General features: G+C 35.6%; 1 protein-coding gene across 10 annotated transcripts in view; it reads right to left on the bottom strand.

The window, feature by feature from the left end:
* Window positions 1–24,072, bottom strand: part of Ctnna3 (catenin alpha 3) — a 1,637,747-nt gene that overhangs the window by 1,488,411 nt on the left and 125,264 nt on the right. For all 10 annotated transcript variants that reach the window (XM_063239556.1, XM_063239557.1, XM_063239560.1 and 7 more), the window contains one exon: window positions 20,316–20,508. In XM_063239556.1, the coding sequence (XP_063095626.1) occupies window positions 20,316–20,508 (193 nt within the window). The remainder of the gene's footprint in view (window positions 1–20,315; window positions 20,509–24,072) is intronic.

The following is a 24,072-nucleotide window of genomic DNA, read 5'->3' on the forward strand; positions in this document are numbered from 1 at the left end:
TACATCATGACCAAGTGTGATTCATTCCAGGAATTCAGGGATGGTTTAACATATGCAAATCAATAAATGTAATACACCACATCAAGAGAGCCAAAAAAAAACAAAAACCACATGATCATCTCAATAGATGCAGAAAAAGCTTTTGATAAAAGTCCAACACATGTTGATGATAAAAACCCTTCAGAAATGAATACATGGTGTCTACTTCAGACTCATAAAGGCCATCTATAACAAACCAACAGCCAACATTATACTAACTGGACAAAAACTGAAAGCTTTCACTTTAAAATCAGGAACAAGACAAGGACATCCACTATCACCACTCCTATTCAATATAGTTCTGGAAACACTAGTCAGGGCAATCAGACAAGAGAGAAAAATAAAAGGAATAAAGATAGGAAAGGAAGAAATTAAAATATCACTATTTGCAGGTGAGATGATACTCTATATAGAAGACCCAAAAAACTCCATTAAAAGACTACTGGAGATAATAGACAAATTCAGCAGTGTAGCTGGATACAAAGTCAATGCTCAAAAATCAATAGCATTCCTGTACACAAACAAAAACTCACCGAGAAAGAAGTTATGGAAATATCGCCTTTCACAATAGCATCTAAAAAAATTAAATACTACGAGACCCCATCTCAAAAAAAAAAAAAAATGAAATACTAGCCAAGCATGGTGGCTCATGCCTGTAATCAGGAGGATTGCTGTGAGTTTGAGACCAGCCTGGGCTACAAAGTGAGCTCAAGGCCAGTCTGAACTGCATAGTGAGACCCTGTCTCAAAAAGACAAAATAAAATGAAATACTTAGGAATCAACCTAACTAAGAATGTAAAAGACCTATATGCTGAAAATTATGCTATATTTAAAAAAGAGATTGAAGAGGATATTAGAAAATGGAAGGCTATTCCTTGCTCTTGGGTAGGAAGAACCAGCATTCTGAAAATGGCCATCCTCCCAAAAATGTTATACAGATTTAACACAATCCCAATCAAAATACCATTAACATACCTCACATTTCTCTAGATATGTTCAACATACCATTAACATACCAAAAAACGATTAACATACCTCATGTTTCTCTAGATATCTAGAGAAAACATTCCTAAAATTCATTTGGAAACAGAAGAAATCTAGAATAGCAAAGGCCATTCTGGGCAACAAAGGCAAGGCAGGAGGCATCTCAATTCCTGATCTGAAACTATACTACAAAGCCACAAAGATAAAATCAGCATGGTACTGGCAAAGAATAGACCTGAGGATCAATGGAAGATTACAAGATGCAAGCACAACTACAAAGACACTCAGCCACCTTATATTTGACAAAGGGGCTAAGCATGTTCACTGGAAGAACAATAGCCTCTTTAATAAGTGGTGTTAGAAAAATTGGCTTTCCACACGCCAAAGACTGAAACTAGACCCATGATTATTACCATGTACAAAACTAAAGTCTAAATGGATCAAAACTCTACATATTAAAACAGAAACACTAAATCTACTGGAAGCCAAGGTAGGTAGAAGTCTTGGAGACATAGGGGTAGGCAGAAAATTCATGAACAACATGCAAAGTGCATGGGAAACACTTCAAAGAATCAACAACTGGGATCTCATATTATTGAAAAGTTTCTGCACTTCAAAAGAAATCACCAACAAAGTGAAAAGAAAACCCACAGAATGGGAAAGACTTTTAGCCAGCAACCCCTCAGACAAAGCACTTATATCCAGAACATACAAAGAATTGAAAAACGTCAAGCTCCCAAATTCAAAGACCCTCTCCAAAAATGGACATCGGAGATGAACACACAGTTCTCAGATGAAGATGTACAAATGACAAATACATACATGAAGCAATGTTCACCATCACTGGTCATTCGAAAAATGCAAATTAAAGCAGCATTGAGATTTCATCTCACTCTGGAAAGAATAGCTGCCATCAAGAAAACAACCAATAACAAATGTTGATGAAGCTGCAGGGAAAAAGGAACACTGCTCCATTGTTGGTGGGACTGTAGACTGGTGTAGCCACTATGGAAATCACTATGGAGATTTCTCAGAAGACTAGGATTGGAAGTTCCATTCAACCCAGCTATTCCCTTCCTGGGTATTTCCCTAGAAAACCTGAAAAGGTCATATCACAGTGATATACGTGCACCCATGTTCATAACAGCACAATTTGTAATAGCTAAATATTAGAAACAACCAAAATGCCCATCAACTGCAGAGTTCATGAAAAAGATATGGTTTTTTATATAATGGAATATTATTCAGCAATAAAAAGGATAATCTTGAGGCCTTCATATTGAAATGGAGGCAACTTGAGACTATTCTCATAAGGGAAATAAATAAGAATCATATTTATAAATACCACATTGTCTCTAGTGAAAAAAGTAATAAGAACTGTAGGGGTAATAAAACTCAAAATATGTAATGGCTATTTAAAAAAGAGAAGAAAAGAAAGTGATCTGAAGGATGTAACCACATGTATGTTTAAGTGTTTAAGATAGATGACCATATTACTAAGTTTTTGTAGGATCATTGAGCAGAACTGTTTGCAGTCTCGCTCTTTGAATGTCTACTTTGTATGCTTTAATTTTGTAACTTGAACAACTATTTCTAAAATGACAGTACATAATTTAACAACTAATGACTTCTTACTGTTTAATTCTGTATTATTACTACCCTTTTTGTTTTGCTTTTTTCTCTTTCAATAAAATTTGAAAAAAAGAATTAAAAGCAAGTCTCTTCGTGTACTGCCTGTCTTCCCACTGAAATATCAATAACAGCATGCTACATCTGTCTAATGTACTTTGGTGAGCCCAGGACATTGAATATAGCCTGGCTCATAAAAGCATTTCAATAAGTATTTCATTGAAGGAGAGAGAGATTGGGAACACAAGTCTCTGGGAGAAAGTAAACTAATCATAGACTATTTGTTTCTATCAATTAAATACTTATTCATCAAAAGGGGGGATTTGTCTTCTTTCATTCAATAAGGGAAAATCAAAAATAAGTGAAGAGTTTTTTATTACCCCTTAGTATGTACTTCCCTAGCCCTTTGGATATGGGATTATAATGCCACTTATCAGATTTTAGCTGTTTACACATCTATGTCTCTATACAGACTTAAGGTTAAGGTATATCTTTGTTTTTATTTTCTCAGAGCCCAAAATAGTTTAAAGTATTTAAGCAAAATGGATAAAAGTATACAATAAATGTTTATAAATGAATTGAGAAAAGACATAGGAAAGAAATACGTTTTCTTTTGTTATCCTCTTATCTCCCTACTATTAGTACTCAGTGATACAAAAATTATTCATTTGCTTTCCACTAGCCTTTTTTTTCTTAATAACCCCATATTTTATTTGAGTTTAGAACAAACACTGCCCAAGACTTAGGCAATATTCCACAAATTTTGTCCTTTGTTTTAGACAGTATCTCACTAAGTAGCACAGGCTGACCTTGAACTCACATAATCCCGGCTGGCCTGGAACTCACAACAATTTTTCTCCCTCATATGTCACCACACCCAGCTTGTCTTATTTTCATTTTCATCACAGCATTAATTAAGAAAAGAGAATGCATTTTTTCAGTTGTAATAGAAATCTATAATTCTGTTTTAAAACTTTTAATAGCTGACGGTAAAAATCTACATCTTGAGATTAAGAAATCTACATTCTGTACTTACACTTAAATTTCAACCAAGCATCTGCTACACTTTTCAAGTGACTGACAAACACTCTTAGTTACGTTTTCTTACAACACCAAAATAAAACGTATCAATGTTTACCATTTGTCTCTAAAATGTATTCCATAAGACAACTTAGTAAGCTAATAAACATCTACAAGTAGTTAGGCACAATAGACCATGCATCACTATACATATTTTTCTACACGTTTGGAAAAAGTGTCATCTTTAGAAGTGCAGAATTGAGAATAGCATCTATTCCTGAATATTTATAAATATAAAACACATTATGTTACAACAATTCTCTATTTGCAATTTTGTAGACACAAAATCCCACATACTGTTAATTGTCACATCACTTTGCAAAATTTGTTACTCACATAAACCAAATAAAGGATTATCGTCTTTCTATCCCAAGAGATTCCAAAAATAACAGTGCATATGTTTGTTTATTTTGACTGTCTCCTGATTGTTTTATCATTCAAGTATTTCATTTTGAAGATAACAGTTCAGCAAGTACCAACTTTAAAAGATAAATTCCATTTCTACATACCAAATCAAAACATATAATTAATTTGAATTCAGAAACACACCTAAACATACATAGAACTTTGGAACTTGACAAAGGTATGATACAAAAATTGGTTTTCAAAATAGTTGTACCAATTTACATTCCCACAAGAAATGTGTAAAAGATCCTGTTGTTTCAAAGTTTGACATACAGCATTTTCAATTTTTTTAATTTCTGAAAAGTGGATAGCATAAAATGTTATCTTATTTGCATATCTGTCTGACTAAGGCAAAATACTTTTTATATTTTTACTAGTAGTAGAAGTTTGAGTTTGTAAAAGTCTATCAAATTATTGAGTCAAAAAACATAATGACCAAAACATAAAATGCATGACAGAAAGATACAGCTGAATGTGGAACTGCTAAATATAGTTCAAATTAATCGAAAATTTCCAGATGGAAGCAAAGACAGGAAAGCAAATGTAAACTATGGAAAACAGAGTAAGAGCCTTGGGACATGATGATAAAAACTCAAACATGCAATCATAGTCTAAAAAAGAAGAGCCAGAGAATGAGCAAAGAGATAAAACTATGCTGATTGAGGGTCACATTATTTATATGATATTTCCTCCAAAGACAGTGTAACAGGGTTAGTTAAAACTAAAGTACAGGGGCCAGGGATTTAGCTCAGTGACATAAGTGCCTACCTGGCAAGCACAAGGTCCTAAATTCAATTCCCAGGGCTGAAAATAAATAAATAAATAAATAAATAAATACTAAAGTAAAGAGAACTTCCAGGAAGAAGGCAGAGTGGTGAGCATCAGAGAAAGAACCTCTCTGAGATTTGGGGTTCAAAAACTGGAATTTAGCAACATCTAGCAGGAGAGGGTGATTGGCCGGGAGCCATTTTGGGGAGGGACCAACTCAGCCATGAACTCACAACAACTACTGGCTCCATCTACTGACCCCAGCCAAATTAAAGTCAATAAAAGGTGCACTGACTACTGCAGGCTGAATGAGTCTAGTTTCAGCCTCACAGCCAGAAACCAGCCTAAACTTTAAGGAAAATAAAGGTACAGGCTCACTGAGATTACCCCACCATAAAGCTAATGGTTTAGTGGGCTCAGTCGGTGGAATACTACTCTGCCATAAAGAAAGACAAACTTGAGCTCTTTCTAGGTTAATGCATGCAGCTTAATCTTAAGTGAAATTAACACACATGGGTAAATATTGCATTCTTTCTCTGGCATGAGAAACTGAAAGTTTAAATAAGGACCAAAATGTATAATAGATATTGTGAAATAAGAAGAGAATATTCAAATGGAAAGGGAAATGAGGGAAGGGGAGGGGTTAGGAAGGAAGGGAAAAGTAAAAAAAGAGAGAGAGGGGGAAAAAGGAGAAATAGAAACAAAACTTTTGTAAATAAAGAGGGGGAAGAGGTGCTGAAAACAGATTAAGGAGGTAGGGGAAAAGCAACAAGTTGTATCATGTACAGCACAAATTCCCTAGGATGAATGTGACCATTATCTATATCTAAAATGTACCAATAAAAATAATTTTCTTTGACAATAAAGAAACCTAAAGTACAAAGTCACAATCTCACTGGCTTGACACCTCACAGGACACTTTGCAGAAGTAGAGTAAGTGTAAATTGAGAGTAAAAATCTCATAAAAGAGGAAACTACAAATGTATGGAGCTTTGAAACTACACACGAACTTTCCTAAAATCCACCGCTGACTTCTGCGTATACTGGTCATTCTAAAAAACCAAGAACAAAACAAAACTGTGAAGGAAGAAAAAGCTATGAAATGATTTCAGTTGCCTCCACTTCAGGAGCAGAGTTGGATGTTTTAAATCTGTAAATTAGATAAGATTACTAAATACATTAAATCATCCTTTGAAACTCCAGAAGGCTGTACTATAGAATAAAGAAGATTGTGTCTCCAGGAGTAAGGATTCTTTACAAAACTAAAGACAGAATCAAAGCAGATTCCACTTTTTAAAAAGATAGAACAAATCTTGGTACCTGTTGAGTCACTGCTGAAGCAAACTCAACATTTTTGAGAGAAAGAAAATAGAATTCAGAAGAACCACAATCCTCTTTCTACACTGTCAAGTAAATAATCAAAAGTTACTGGCCTTATAAGGAAATAGAAAAAGGTGACTTATAGTCAAGGGAAGAGATATCGGTCAATTAGAAACAAAATCCAGATGACTGAGATATTGTAGTTAGCAAATAAGGGGTATAAAGCAGATATTATAAATGTATTTAAAGACTTAATGGAGTGGAATTTTAACAAAGTGTACATTTTTATAAAAAATGAAAATTTAAGAACAAGTATAGTAATTGAAGTGAAAAGTTTACTGGAGAAACTAAAAACCTGCTGGAAAAAGAAAAGCTTGTCATGAATTTGAAATTAAAATTCCATTTAAAATATCACAAGATATTAAATACTTGAAGTCAAGTTTAACAAAAATATATGTGCAAGATTTGTATCCAAAATAAAAGAGAAGGTGCACCATGGTTTGTAATCAGAAGACTCATTATTGTTGTTTTTTTAAGAAGACTCATTATTGTTTAAAAGTAAGTGCAGCACAAACTGATCTGTAGATCCAGTCTAATCCAGAACAAACTGCAACAAGTTTTTTTGTGAAAATTGACAAACTGATTCTAAAATTTCCATGGAAATGCAGGGTATCTAGAACAGATAAACTGAAATATTTTTTATTTCAATATTTACTAGGAAGTATATCATTTAAGGCTATGTGATATTGGTATAAGGATATATATATGACATATATCATTTATAATATATGGGTATATATAAGGATTGATGACATAAATCATCATGATATAAATATATATATGTAACAGAATTCTAAATTTCATCCAGATATATATGCTCAATTAATTTTCAATAAAGATGAAAATGATTCAAAGGAGAAAGGTTTTTTCCAGTAAATAGTACTAGCACAATTAAACTCACATATGCATTCATAAGTGAATTCATTACTGAATCAATTGAATTTCCAAATGGAAATAAACAAACAAACAAATGTGAATCATGACTGCTAGCACACAACTCATAAAAACTTCCAAGTACATTGTAAAGATAAAGCTGGACGTAGTAGCTAATGCCTGTAATCCCAGCACTCAGGAGGCTGAGGCAGGAGGATCATTGCGAGTTAGAGACCAGCCTGAGCTACAAAATGAGTTCAAGGCCAGCCTGAACTGCATAGAGAGACCTTGTCTCAAAGTGACAAAAAATAAAATAAAATAAAAAGCTGGACAAGGTGAATCTCAGCACTCAGGAGACTGAGGCAGAAGGATTGCTGTGAGTTTGAGGCCAGCCTGGGCTTTACATAGTCAGTTAAAAGTAAGCCTGAACTACATAGCAAGACCCTGTCTTGAAAAAACCAAAAAATAAAATAGCTTTGGAATGGCAACATAAGAAAACATTTTAGTAATAACTTTAATAGTTATTTTACCAACACATAAAATCTCCACCCTTAAAAAAATTGTAATTCATTAAAATTAAGAAGTTAAGAAATTTATTAAATTAAGAAGTGCTTAATATGACAAAAAGACATTTGTAATTCCTACGCTAGCAAAGGACTCATACTAGACTATACAAAAGTTATCAAAGAAATCTAAATTAAAACTACAATACTATACTACCACTATTCTTGCATTTAAAACATTTGACAAGCATAATGGTACATGCCTGTAATCTCAGTACTCAGGAGGCTGAGGCAGGACAATTTCAAACTTGAGGCCAGCAAGACAAAAAAAAACCTGGCACCTGCTAAGCCCAAGTTAGTAAGACTGGAGCAAATGGAACTCATATGAATTATTCATGCTTTGTTTTTGGTTTTTGCTTTTGTTTAAATTACTTATGTTGAGGTCGACTGGAAAATCCACTTTGGAAAACTCATACTATCTACTAAATGTAAGCAGATGTATACCTTGTGACCCGAAAATTTATTCCTAGGTATAAATCCTAAAGGAATGCCGCATTCATGGACGAAATAATGTTCATTAAGACCAAAAGCTGGAAACAATTCAAATGTCCACCATGCAAAGAATGGCTAAATAATCATCTGTTCATCAGTGAAAATGAATTAACTACTGTATAGAAAAGTTACACAAATGAGTAATATTGAGCAAACAGCAGAATAACATGCTATATAATCTAGCATAAAATTCACAAAGAAACTAAGGTAACCTATAGCATTGGAAGTAACAATTATGATTTCCTTTGCTGTGAGAATGTTGTAACTAGTTGGGGCACAAGGACTACTTCTAGGGTTTTAGTAGTTTTATTTCCTGATTGGGATAGAGGTTACATGACTATGTTCACTATGTGAAATTCATTGAGTTCTTCACAATATGCACTTTTCTACATACATGTTAATCCTCAATAAAACATTAAGTAGCATTAATTCATGTGGGGTTTAGAAGTAATGTCTATAGATTGAAGGGGAAAAGTGCATATACAAAGTTAATATAAAGTGTATGCCATAGGTAACGCATGTAACCAGACACTATAAACAATGCTTAACTATTTTCTATGTAATTATATAAATACTTTTAAATGCTTTACATGAAAAGTTCAACTTGATATTTTGCCACTGTATAGGTATAAGGACCTGGGTAAACTACAAGATCCAGGGTGACCATAAGTAATCTACAATGGAAACCACCTTTGCAGAATCTCTCTATTTCTATACATATATTACTTTTAATTTTAATATCCATCCCTTGGATGACCTGTGTTCTACCTTCCACAGGCAAATTCCACAGTTAAGCAAAATGCCCACAATATTTATTACTTTGAGTCTGTAACTAAGGTCACTCAAAGCAATAAATCAGAATATAACAGAATCTCATAGTAAGGCCACATAAATTATACTGTCTTTATTAAAAGGAGAAATTTTCTAAATTATTCTCAAAATTTTTCTTGGAAATAACTCAATAAATATATAAATAAAGCTATCCTCTATTTCTAATAGTTTTTAACTTTTCCAGATGCATTAAATTTGTTAGTCATGCATCATTAGTCTTCAATGTCATGCCACTGGTCAAGACCTTTTAAAAACAAGGCGGGCAACAATTTAAAATATGCTCGCCGTATCACACAGAGTTGACTGGATCAGAACCCGTCCTCCTGAAAATTCAGTTCCACCACCAAGCTAAAATTCCTTCCAAGCTGTAAGAACAATGCTCCCACTGTCACTACGTCTGCTCTCCATAGGATCATCGCTGGCTGTTCCTCTCAGAGCCACGTGCCATTGCACTGCTCTCCTCCTACACTACAGAGGCAGTTTGCCATAAGAATTAGAATATAACACACTTGCTGATCTTTAACAAAATGTCTCTATTATATATGCAGCATATGACACGTGCATGTACCTCACACATGAACACAATGAATAGCTTACTAAAGAATTCTAGAATCCAGACTTCTCTAAGAATGTCTCTTTAAAATAATTCATTTTTATTGGGCTAAAAAGCCTACTTTATTTTAAAAACAAAAGCAGATACCATCCCATGATAATTATTGTTCCCATCTAAGAATGACAAATGTCTTACATATTTATTTCCAAACAGTATGTGGAAAGTATGTTGTCAATTAAATAGTCACATTTTCAGAGAGAAACATCAGCATAGGACTCATATGCCTTACAAAAGACTCAGCAGTGAAACTATAATTACATGAGATAATTCTTTGTAAGAGCCAAAATAAAAACATTTTAAGTTTATGATGTGAAGTGATAAAGTGATTTGATTTTTTCATTTATTCAAAAAACATTAACCAAGTGTCTGTTATATGTCTCTTATATATTGTAATAAAGATCTGGTACATGCTACCCTCAAACCATTGAGTCTAAATTTACTAAATAAGGAAGTCAATGTTTACTCTGTGAGGTTGTTAGTCCTATGAAAGAGATGCTGAGTCTATAAGAACACAAAAAAGAATCATCCAGGAGTCAGGAAGCACTTCCTGGAAAAGACAACCTGGGCTGAGCTTTGCTACACAAGGAAAGATTGGCTGAATCACAAGGGCAATCCAGGTACACAGAATAGCTGGAGAAACAGAGGCTTAAAGTCACACAGACAATTCGAGATACTGCAAATTGTTCTGTTTTGAGGGAAAGTTTGATAGTATGGCAGAATCTGGAAATTAGACAAAACAGAATGGCAAGAGGCAAATCATAAAATACTTTAAGAGCTAAGAGATGGAAGGAGGGACAGGAAAAGGGATGCAAAAGAATTAACATATAATAATATATGTACATGCACCAACTCCCCACGAGGAATGTAATCATCATGTATCTCAAACATGTAATAAAAACAAAAAAAATTAAAATGTTTAGACCTCTAGTCTGTTAAAGAAAATTTTAAACAGGAAAGGAAAATGAAATTTTCATTTAAAAAAAACTATTTGACTTTGGGGCAAGGCTAATGTCATCATTTGAATTCTGGAGTTAATGTTAAGGATGAACAGATCTGAGCAACACGAGATAAAATGTATTGAATTTAGAACTATTTAAAAGGAAAAAACCTAACTGACTTGGTGACTAAGAAAGATAACACAGGAGACTGGGTCTGGAACAGTAGGGGCAGAAAGGGAAGACAAATGCATTTCAAACTATCTTGTGCATTATATTTTCTACATGCTGTCTGAAGAATCCCTTTAAAATATAAAGTATATAGCAAAGGTGATAAACATGGTATGGAGGCTCCTGTGAAAATTAAAAACAGAATTACCATGTGATTCACATCCATTTCAGTACCATTCACAATATCCAAGACATGTGAGCAGCATGTCTTCTGTGTGTGCCCACAGAAGAATGGAAGAAGACACTATAGTGTACGTACATCTGGTGGAATATTAGTCTTTAAACAGAAGAGATCCTGGGGCTGGGAATTTAGCTCAGCAGTACAAATGCCTACCTGGCACAAGCATGAGGTTGTGAGTTCGATCTTGCTCCCCCTTCCCCTACCAAAAAAAAGAAGAGATCTTGCCACTTGCCGAGACAAACTTGGAAGACATTGTACTATGTGAAATAACATAAAAATAGAAAAATATTGCATGATTTATTATCTTATATGTGAAATCTGCACATATATTAACTTATATGTGAAATCTTTGAAAGGAGGGAAAAAGAACTCAAACATATATAAAAATATAGAGGTGGAGAATAAAACAGTGATTATTGTGTGCTAGGAAGAAGATGCAAAGATGCAGGCCAAAGTATACAAAGTAGTGGCTAGGCGCCTGGCCATAGGTCTGCAGAGGAGGAGCTGGGCAGATCTGGGGTGCCCTCACTGGCCTCTCTGCGTGTCTGGAGGACTCTGGATTTCTGCGCCCAGACTGCTGGAGTTCCCTCAGGCTTCCAGGTGCAGTGAAGGAGAGAGGTGGGTTTGAGGCTTCCACATCAGCCTCCCCATTCCCGGCTTCATTTGGAGACCTGCTGAGCTCCCCATAGGTGGGCTGGCCCACACTACCAGCCTAGCCCAGCCTGTTTAGCTGCCGCGCCTGGCCATAGGTCTGCAGAGGAGGAGCTGGGCAGATCTGGGGTGCCCTCACTGGCCTCTCTGCGTGTCTGGAGGACTCTGGATTTCTGCGCCCAGACTGCTGGAGTTCCCTCAGGCTTCCAGGTGCAGTGAAGGAGAGAGGTGGGTTTGAGGCTTCCACATCAGCCTCCCCATTCCCGGCTTCATTTGGAGACCTGCTGAGCTCCCCATAGGTGGGCTGGCCCACACTACCAGCCTAGCCCAGCCTGTTTAGCTGCCGCGCCTGGCCATAGGTCTGCAGAGGAGGAGCTGGGCAGATCTGGGGTGCCCTCACTGGCCTCTCTGCGTGTCTGGAGGACTCTGGATTTCTGCGCCCAGACTGCTGGAGTTCCCTCAGGCTTCCAGGTGCAGTGAAGGAGAGAGGTGGGTTTGAGGCTTCCACATCAGCCTCCCCATTCCCGGCTTCATTTGGAGACCTGCTGAGCTCCCCATAGGTGGGCTGGCCCACACTACCAGCCTAGCCCAGCCTGTTTAGCTGCCGCGCCTGGCCATAGGTCTGCAGAGGAGGAGCTGGGCAGATCTGGGGTGCCCTCACTGGCCTCTCTGCGTGTCTGGAGGACTCTGGATATCTGCGCCCAGTCTGCTGGAGTTCCCTCAGGCTTCCAGGTGCAGTGAAGGGGAGAGGTGGGTTTAAGGCTTCCACATCAGCCTCCCCATTCCTGGCTTCATTTGGAGACCTGCTGAGCTCCCGATAGGTGGGCTGGCCCACACTACCAGCCTAGCCCAGCCTGTTTAGCTGCTGCACCTGGCCATAGGTCTGCAGAGGAGGAGCTGGGCAGATCTGGGGTGCCCTCACCGGCCTCTCTGCGTGTCTGGAGGACTGTGGATATCTCTGCAACCAGGGAGGGTCCACAGGTTCCTGAAGCACTGCGGCCTGTGGTGAGTACCCTAACCCGGCTGCGATTGAAGAACTGTGGAGCTTCCAAGGGGCAGGTGGGCGCACAGTATCCCTGAGGCCCAGCTTGTCTGGAACTGCGGAGTTCTGAGCAGGCAGAGGAGGGCCACTGGTTCTGTAGGCCTAATGGCTTGGAGTAGCGTGGTGCTAGAGTCTCAGTAGCTCCAAACATAGAAGGGGATTTTCAACAGATCCTGAGGAAGCTTTCAAATAACACTTGAAACACAGAAATGTAGGAAAATGACAAAACGAAAGACCAAATTACAACCTCAAACCTCCAACCCATCTCAAGAAACCCTAGGAGCGATGTATATAGAAGAAAATATATCCCATTCACCTCATATATCGGACACAATAGCCACTGAAATTGACAAGCAACTCCAGGAAGCTTTAAAGAAATTCAAACTCGAAATAATCTCCCAGATAAAAGAAGAAATGATAAAAGAAATGAAAGAGATTCTAAATATATCTAAAGAAAACACAGATAAAAAATTGGAGGAGCTAAACAAAAAGATAGAATCCCTAGACGAGCAATATAAGAAACAAACAGAATACATAATGCAGATGCACAGAGATATACAGGAAATAAAAAACTCCACTGAAAGTTGTAAAAACCGCCTTAATGAAAGTGAAGATAGAATTTCAGACCTTGAAGACAGGATTGCAGCTAGTGAACAGGAAAGGAAAGATCTTTTGAAAATAACAAGGAACCAGGAAACAACAATTCAACAACTGCAAGACGATGCAAAGAAGAATAACATAAGAATGATAGGGATTAATGAAAGAGAGGGAGACAACATGAAGGATGTCAGGAGGATATTTAGAGAAGTAATAGCTGAAAATTTCCCAAGCATGAGATCAGAAACTGACATCAGGATCAGTGAAGCATATAGAACTCCAAACAGTCATAACCAAAATAAAACTACACCCAGACATATAATAGTCACCATCCCAGAAATCCAACACAAGAATAGATTATTAAAAGCTGTCAGAGAGAAAAGACAAATCACTTATAAAGGAAAACCTATCAGAATCACAGCAGACTTCTCAGCACAAACGATAAAGTCAAGAAGAGCATGGAGTGAAGTATTCCAGATCCTAAAGCAAAATGATTTCCAACCAAGACTGATATATCCTGCAAAACTATCATTCAAAATAGATGGTGCAATACGATACTTCCATGACAAAGAACAGCTGAAGAACTTCATGAACACCAAACCAACACTGCAAAAAATATTGAAAGACAGTTTAGATACACAAAGGAAAAAACCACTAAGCAAAGCAAATAATTAAACAGAACCGAAAGATAAAGATGCAACAGCAGAGACATAACATTCCTACAATTAACCAGCATTTAACAGTAATAACCATTAATGTAAATGGTCTCAATGCACCAATCAAAAGAAACAGACTAGTAAAATGGATCAAGAAACAAAATCCAACCATATGCTGTTTACAGGAAACCCATCTAACCCAGAAAGATACTCACAGACTGAAAGTCAAAGGATGGAAAACAATTCTTCATGCAGCAGGAATCCAAAAAAAGGCAGGAGTAGCCATTCTGTTTGCAGACAACGTGAACTTTAAACCAACAATGACCATAAAGAACAAAGAAGGTCACTACATACTCGTAAGGGGAAAACTCCAAGAGGAAGAGATAACTATCTTAAATATATACGCACCAAACTCCAGAGCACCCAGTTATATAAAACAATTATTAACAAAAATGAAAACTCAAATTATCAGTAACACAATTGTAACAGGAGACCTTAATACACCACTGACACCAAGGGACAGATCAACCAGACAGAAAATGAGCAAAGAAATAACAGAACTGAATCACACCTGTGAACAAATGGGTTTGATAGACATATACAGAATGTTCCACCCAACAACATCAGAATACACATTCTTCTCAGCAGTACATGGATCATTTTCTAAAATAGACCATATATTAGCTCACAGAACATATTTAAGCAAATGCAAAAGAGTTGAAATCATCCCTTGCATATTATCGGATCATAGCGCTCTGAAATTAGAAATTAATGACAAAGGATACTGCAAAAATTCCGCAAACACATGGAAACTAAATAACACACTCTTGAGTAACCAGTGGGTCACAGAAGAAATTAAAGAAGAAATTAAACAATACCTAAAAGAAAATGAAAATGCAGATACAACTTACCGGAATCTGTGGGATGCAATGAAAGCCGTTCTGAGAGGAAAATTTATTGCACTGAGTTCCCACATCAGGAAAACAGAACGAATACAAATAAATAACTTGATGCTACACCTCAAACAGCTAGAAAAAGAAGAGCAAGTCAAGCCCAAAGCCAAAAGAAGAGAGGAAATTATAAAAATCAGAGCAGAAATCAATGCAATAGAGACTAAGAAAACAATCCAAAGAATCAACGAATCAAAGAGTTGGTTCTTTGAAAGAATAAATAAAATCGATAAGCCCCTAGCCAACCTTATTAAAAAAAGGAAAGAAAAAGCTCAAATTCATGCAATAAGAAATGAAAAAGGAGAAATCACTACAGACCCAATAGAAATACAGAGGATCATCAACACCTATTTCGAAAACCTCTACTCTCAAAAGTTTGATAACACAGAAGAAATAGATTCTTAGAAGCATATGAAGTACCAAAGCTAGATCAAGAGGATATAAAACTGTTGAATAACCCAATCTCTGCTAATGAAATTGAGAATGTAATTGGGTCCTTGCCCACCAAGAAGAGCCCAGGCCCAGATGGATTCACTGCAGAATTCTACAAGAAATATAAAGAAGACCTAATGCCGACACTCCTCAAACTATTCAATGAAATTCAAAGGGAAGCAATCCTTCCTAAGTCATTCCTGGAAGCAAATATTACTCTAGTACCAAAACCTGAGAAAGACCCAACTATAAAAGAGAACTATAGACCGATCTCCCTAATGAACACAGATGCAAAAATCCTCAATAAAATATTGGCAAATAGGATCCAGCAAATCATCAAGAAGATTATACACCATGACCAGGTGGGATTCATCCCAGGAATGCAAGGATGGTTCAACATACGCAAATCAATAAATGTAATCCACCATATCAATAAAGCCAAAAATAAGAATCACATGATCATCTCTATAGATGCAGAAAAAGCCTTCGATAAGGTCCAACACTTATTCATGATAAGAACTTTACAGAAAATTGGAATAAATGGTCTTTACCTCAATATAATAAAGGCCATTTATGACAAACCAACAGCCAGCATCATACTAAATGGCCAAAAATTGAAAGCCTTTACTTTAAAGTCGGGTACAAGACAAGGATGTCCTTTATCACCACTCCTATTTAATATAGTACTGGAAGTACTAGCCAGAGCAATTAGGCAAGAAAGAGAAATAAAAGGGGGTAAAGATAGGAAAAGAAGAAGTTAAATTATCATTGTTTGCAGATGACATGATATTCTACATAGAAGACCCCCTAAACTCCATTGAAATACTCTTAGATACAATAAATTCAGTAATGTGGCTGGATACAAAATCAATTCTCAGAAATCAATAGCATTCCTATACACGAACAACAAAATTACAGAGAGGGAAATAAGAGAAACTGGACTATTCACATTAGCAAGCAAAAAAATGAAATATTTAGGAATTACTCTTACGAAAGAAGTGAAAGACTTATACAGTGAAAATTATAATACACTGAAAAAGGAAATTGAAGATGATCTCAGAAAATGGAAAGACATCCCTTGCTCATGGATAGGAAGAACAAACATTGTGAAAATGGCCATTCTCCCAAAACTGTTATACAGATTCAATGCAATCCCAATAGAAATACCATCAACATACCTTATAGATCTAGAGAAATCACTCCTAAATTTCATCTGGAACCAGAAGAGACCTAGAATCGCAAAGGCAATTCTAAGCAGCAAAGACAAAGCAGGAGGCATCACAATCCCTGACTTGAAGTTATACTACAAAGCAACAGTAGTAAAATCAACATGGTATTGGAATCAAAACAGAGCTGAAGATCAGTGGAATAGATTAGAAGATACAACCACAACTACGAACACACTCAACCACCTTATTTTTGATAAAGGAGCCAAGCAGGTTCACTGGAAGAACGACAGTCTCTTTAATAAATGGTGCTGGAAAAACTGGCTCTCCATTTGCCGAAAACTAAAGCTAGACCCATGTCTATCACCATGTACTAAATTAAAATGTAAATGGGTCAAAGATCTGAATATTAAAACAGAAACACTAAATCTATTGGAAGACAAAATAGGTAGAAACCTTGGAGACATAGGAGTAGGTAAAGAATTCATGAACAGGACTCAAACCGCACGGGAAATACTTCCCAGAATCAATAACTGGGACCACTTCTTATTAAAAAGTTTCTGCATGTCAAAAGAAATCTCCAGCATAGTGAAAAGAAAACCCACAAACTGGGAAAAGATTTTAGTGAACTCTCTCTCAGACAAGGGCCTCTTGTCTAAAACATACAAAGAATTAAAGAAACTCAGACCTCCGAAATTCAAAGATCCAGTCCAAAAATGGGCATCTGAGATGAATATGCAATTCTCAGATGAAGAAATGCAAATGGCAAATAAATACATGAAAAAATGCTCATCATCATTGGTCATTAGAGAAATGCAAATTAAAACCACACTGAGATACCATCTCACTCCTGAAAGAATGGCCAGGATCAAGAAAACCGACAACAAATGCTGGAGAGGCTGTGGGGAAAAAGGAACTCTCCTGCACTGCTGGTGGGAGTGTAGACTGGTACAGCCTTTGTGGAGATCTGTCTGGAGATTTCTCAAAAAGTTGGGACTGGAAATCCCATTTATTCCAGCTATTCCACTTCTAGGCATATTCCCAGAAGAACTGAAAGCATCATACCACAGTGATTTATGTGCACCTATGTTTATAGCAGCACAATTTGTAATAGCCAGATCTTGGAAACAACCCAAGTGCCCATCAACTGAGGAATGGATAAAAAAGTTGTGGTATTTCTATACAATGGAGTATTATTCAGCTATAAAGAAGGATCACATTGAGATATTTATCAATAAATGGGCGCAGCTTGAGACCATACTCATAAGTGAAATAAATCAATCTCGCATGTGTGAATACCGAATAGTTTCCCTAATGTAAGTAATGATTCAAATATATAAAAATATGTGGTAATCATGATTCCCCATTAGGTGGCCTTGAAGCCTTATAAAGTTTTCACTCATTAATTAGAAAGGCTTTATTCTGGGCTTCTTGATATGAAAATATTTGAAGCTAGAGTACATGAAGTTTTACCCAAATATTTCAAGGAAAAAGACACTATGGTAACTACTATTAAGTCAGGTTATAAGGTGGTGAAGTACTAGGTTATTGAAACAGTCATGCTGTGACCTCTATTGTTATATTGTTATGTCCTGTTTTATCTCAATCTCCCCCTTATTGTTTCAAAAAAAATTATTTAGTCATTTCTTATGTTTGTCTTAATTAAAGAAAAAATTCAAAAAAATTAGGATATATAAATAGTAACTCTTTTCGATTTCCTATTAACTTGTTTTGAAGTCCTGTAGTACTCCCACGATCTTGTTTTGACTGATTAGACTCTGTTCCATTCTATATGATAGTATCAAGTTTGAAGACATAGGCAACTACTTTGAAGACAATAAGATTCACTAAGATACCCATTCTGGTTTGACTATTGTCTTCTTTGGAAGTCCTGTAATGTTTACAATGCCTAAGTTTTATTGGTCTTGTTCTCTACTGTTTTGTCCAACTTTATAATATCTAATAAGATAGACAATTCTTTTTAAGGAAACAAGGGACAACGTTGATAACCATTGTTGATAAACTTGTACTCTGTTCTACGCCATGTGCTATGTCTATCCTTGGTATTGACTGACAGCTTTGTTTTGCCATATTTGACTGTATTCTTCCCCCCCCCAAAGAAAGTAATAAGCACTAAGGAGTAATAAAATCCAAGATGTGTAAATTTTGTTGTAAAAAAGAGAGGGAAAAAAAAAAAAGAGCTCTAACGGATATAACAGCAAGTGTGTTTGGGGGTGTTAAATAGCTGACTTTATCAATGTTTTTGGAACATTGAACACAGCTGTTTGCAGTCTCCCTGTTTGAATGTCCACCTTGTGTTCTTTGATACTGTGATTTGAGGAACTATTTTCAAGAACATAGTGTGTAATCTACTAGCAGGTAATTTCTTACTGTTATGGTTTTTTGTTTTGTTTTGTTTTGTTTTGTTTTGTTTTGTTTTGTTTTGTTTTGTAGTTCTGTATTGCGTGTACCCTTACGCCGCTTTGGTTTGTTTTCTGTTTTTCTCTTTTTCCTCTTAAATAAAAAAAAACAAAAAAAAACAAAAAACAAAGTAGTGGCTATACACTGGGCACGGTAGTACATACCTGTAATTTTTAGCAAAATGAAGGAGGATCACAAGTTTGAGTCCCACCTAGATGATTTAGTGAGACTTTGTCTCAACATAAAAAAATAAAAATTAAAAAGTCTAGAGATGTACCTGGTTTCTAAACTCAGTACTACAAAAAATAAAAGTAAACAAAGTAGCAAATATATATAAGATGAACAAGTCTAGAGGTCTAACGTAAAAAACGGAATTTATAGTTAATAATATTGTATTTAGGAATTTTGTTAAATTTTAGCTGATCTTGCCACCAAAAAAAAAAAAAAACTGTGTGAAATGATTAATACATTAATGTTTCACCATGGTAACCATTTTGCTGTATATATGGATCCCATAACATCATGTTGTTTGCCTTAAGTATTCACAACAAACTTTATTTTAAAAAATAAATGCTAAAATTAAAAGTTCAAGTATATAGAAAATAATCTCCTGTAACATACATTTGACCAAATATTTATTGTGGTTTGCATGTTCACTGTAATTATTTAGAGAAGACTTTCCGAATTTCTTAAAGTTATGTCAAAGGCAGTGAGAAAGAAATATTTGGACAGTCCACGCCTCTTTTGTGAAATTAAAGAGGAAAATCGAACTTTCCTTTTCCTCCCAAAATAGTTATCTGAAGCAGGCTGAAGTACACAAAAAAATCTTTTCTTCTGACAAGTTTTTTAAATATCCTGCAGATGAGACTTACATTCATTAGAAAATTATTATAAGTAAATATATCAGAAGATGCAGCATGCTTTTATTATGTAACATTAACAAAGCAGCAAAATGGGTTATGCATAGTTTACACAGAGCATCAAAAAAAAAAGTTCAGTGAATTTAAACTTCTAGAAAATTGAAAAATAAAAAATGTCCTGAGGCAGATGTGAAACTTCCATCTCTCAACTGTTTGTGAAAAACGTTATAATTTATTTATGTATGGGCAAATGTGTCTTCACCTTCATTAGTCTTCTCTTTGTTATATATAGAAGTTACAGCATGGTGGATGCAAAGTTGTCTGCAGGGACTGGTAAGTAAAGAAAAGAGCCAGGACTGAGACACTGAGCCTTGGAGCTGTCTAGTGAGCCACTCTGCCCCCCACAGATAGATCCCACAGATCTGCAAAAAACTAATAAACTCAAGACAGTGAAAACAAAGCACTCACAAATCTAAGTTGGTAACTCTTAACCTGAGAATATGCAGTTTAGTCTTGCCCAGAATGACAGTACTCACTTTCTTTGCGAACTTCCCCAAGTGCAGAAGTAAGCTCTTCCTTTAAAACTGTGGCTTCCTGAGCAATCTTCTCTCCTTTGTCTAATAAATTCCAAGTTGCTTCCTCCACAGAAGCTATAAGGACTCTGGCTCTTTTCGAACGTCCTTTTTTCCTGTTGGAAGGGTTCTGGGGACAATTTACAAGTGTGGTAACCTAAAATTGGAAAAATACAGGCAATTCATTAGATAGTTTGTAAGAAGAATGAGGTCTTGAGATACTATAGCCCAGAAGAAAAGAAAGTGTTTCACTGTAATATGATTGATTCCCAGTACAACTGGTACCTCTCCAGTGATCGTCATGGCACCAAAAGCTGCATAATAGCTATCACTGAGTTATCAACTAAAGACATGGATATCCAAAGATAAGCCTTAGATATTGAATCTCACCATTCAGGAATGTTTGAAATGACTGTGTGTGCCTGTGTGCATTAACTATAGAAACGTCACATGAAAAAATACAAAAGCTTGATAAGATAGTCAAAAGTAGGAAAAATAGAAAACTATAAATCTCAGAATTAGCAAATTAGAAAATATAACTTACATCACTTTGTAGCCAATAAACTATATTAAGAGGGAAGCAAAAATACTTTTAATTATGCTGGTACAGTATTAATCTAAGACTAAGAGTAGATATGATTAATACACAAAGAGGGGAACATTGAAACATACAAAATAGGATAACAGAGCCAAAATCTTATGAGTAATCTTTCCCTGTAATCTGTCCCCCAGGTGCTCCTCTATCTGTCAGAGCCTCTCCAAGACTCTCTGAAAGTCCCCTATTGAAGAGTCTTTCCTGACCATCCCATCCCCATCTTCTCTCACTCTATCACTTGATCCCACTTTGTTTTTCCTAAAAACACTTACAAGAACTGATGTCTTTATTTATGTTTATTGGATGCCACCAATACTAAAAATGTAAACTCCATAAAAGCACAAAATGGATTTAGTTCTCCAGAAACCCAACTACTGCACACAGTAGGTATTCAATAAACATTATGTATATGGAATAGTTGGAGAGATTTTTTAATGTCTATATTTTGATTTGCCTGAATATGTTAATAATAAGCATGTATTATCCTTATAAATTTATTTAAAATAAGAGCAAATTCTTCACCCCCAATAATGATAAGTGAAATGACTGGGCTGTTAATTAACTGATTCAATCACTTTACAACCTATACAGCTATCAAAGACATTAAAGTATACACCTTATCCTACCTAAGATTATCCCTTTAGTAAAGCTATAAGAAAAACAGAAATAAATCTTAATAAAAATAAGAACATGTGCCAGGATGTGGTGGCACACACCTATAATGCCAGCACTTGGGAAGCTGAGGCCGAAGAATCATTGCAAGTTTGAGACCAGCCTGAGCTATAAAGTAAGCTTAAGGCCAGCCTAAACTGCCTAGTGAGACCCTGTCTCAAAAAAGATAAAAATAAAAAAAAAAAATAAGAACATACTCATGATAAGAGAATTACTTGGGAATAAAAATTAAGCATACATATTTGGAAACAAAAACTTCATGCATAAATGCTTTATCAAAAATATACATTCTTTCCATTTCCTAATTAAACCCCCAATAGCAAATGAAAGCTTGAAAGTCCCCATTATAAAGAAAAGAGGAAAAAATGGGAGGGGGTGTAGTACTTGTATCCAATATTTAAACTAGAAGACTTGAACCTTCACTGAAAAACCTTCTGCTCTGTAGCACTTAGGGATTTGGCTTGCAGTTTATGAAGCATTAGACATTTGCTCACTTGGATATTTGGATCCACTGTTTAGCTAGGCACTAAGAACTTACAAGCTATAGAGTAATATGTGGATGAAAATAATTTTTGTCTGAACTTCTTTTCTCCTTGTCCAATTACCCTCTGTTTTATCTAACTTGCTTTATTCCTATGTTCATGACCCAGAGTGGAATACCTTCTGGCAAGACTTTTTTCCTTGCTTCGAAAATAAGCAAATCACATCATACTGCAATATGGTACAATGATTAAATAAAGTTTTTTTTAAATACATAACATGATGTGAATATTGGTTGGCATTTAATGTGTATTTTCTAATCTGTTCCTCACATACATACAGAAAATTGGTTATGGGAGTCCTTTTCAAAGGCATGGCTTCTGGGTCTAATTTTATCTTGCTTCTGATCCCCTCACACTAAATGTGGTTAAGGAAGTTAACGAACAACATTCTATATGCTTCACAAACCACTAAGTTGTGTCATGCATCATCATTGTGTATTATATAACAATAGCAACAAACTTGATTTATTATTATATTTATTTATTTATTATTAAACTTGATTTATTATATATATATGATTTATTTATTTATTATATGGACTTTTACAAATTCCTTAAAGCAAAAAGTGCACTACTGTCACTCTAATTTATATTGACAAAGTTAAAGATATTTGCCCAGATTAAGACAAATTATAACACCTAGTTTAAAACTTCTTTAAAATGAAGAATAAGTATCATTGTCTGAAATGTTCCTTCAGAATGTATTTTGAGTGCCACAATTCATGACGCTTCCCACTGCACATTCCTCCTCTATTGTTCAAATCTTCCAAGCACCAAATGTTTTCCACTGAATAGCCTGGGCTTTGAAATTAAAATGAGCATTCCAGAAATGCTTTGTTACTTATAACAAATGGCAAAGAAATAAGAAATGTGAGAACATTCTATAAGAACATTATCCTTCCTTTTTAAAAAATTACAATTGCAACTGGTAAATTATTCACTGGTACAAGTTATGTGAACGTATATCTTCTTTCAAAATTCCCCAGTGTAATTATTTAGCATTGACTAAACCAAAGTTAAGTGACAGGTTTTCATGATTTATTTTATTTCAGAAAGTAAATATGGCTGAGCAATCTGTGACCAAAAAAGAAGAAAGAAAGAAAGTTAAGTCTTTTTTATTTTTCATCTCAACTCAGATAGGAATATAACCTACTCCCATCAGTGACTAGAACAGATGATTCTCACCAAGGAGGTGGGGTTCATATGTTACTTGAAAAGGTCTCCCAATTTTGAGAGAACACCAGAAGCCAGTAAAACTATCTTTCGAGTTATACTGTAAAATAATTCATGTTCCTCATTTTCTTTTTCATACAAAACATACTCTACTTTTGTAAAGAACTCAATGCTTTTTTTTGAAACCGCAGCAGAGATGATTCTAATGTGTAATCAAGCTCATGTTTTACTAACTTTACATTTTGTTACTGATACACAACCCTCCTCTTTCTCTTTTTCCCTCTCATACTGAAATCTCTAGGCTTTCAGCTTTAAAGAAAGTTTCAGTTTGCTCACTTTCCATTAGCCTATCAAGCTATTCTAGGCTATAAAGACAGCTTCATCAAAAATGAAGTTGTGAAAGAGATCCCCACTGATGTTGCTAAATTAGAGGTTTCAAGCAATATGAAAAGAATGGAAATTCCCACTTTATTAATTCTGCATTTTTAAAATTCCATAAAACCGTGTATATTTTAAATGATTTGCAACATTTGTATGTTCAAATTTAGAGTTCAAAAACTAGCTTTGTAATATTGCCTACTTCAGGTGTGCTTCTCTAGATGCTCCAAAGACAGTGAAAACTATGCTAAATTGATGTGCTTAGTGAACCAAGCCTTCAGAGTCGTGCTGACACACAATAGGAGCACTGCAGAATATGACATGAGACTGCAATTCACTTTCATTTGTTGCATCAATGCAA

The sequence above is a fragment of the Cavia porcellus genome, unplaced genomic scaffold (assembly GCF_034190915.1).
Source record: "Cavia porcellus strain 051 isolate PalLab524CR breed Dunkin Hartley unplaced genomic scaffold, mCavPor4.1 scaffold_28, whole genome shotgun sequence".
In the NCBI taxonomy this organism is placed as follows: domain Eukaryota; kingdom Metazoa; phylum Chordata; class Mammalia; order Rodentia; family Caviidae; genus Cavia; species Cavia porcellus.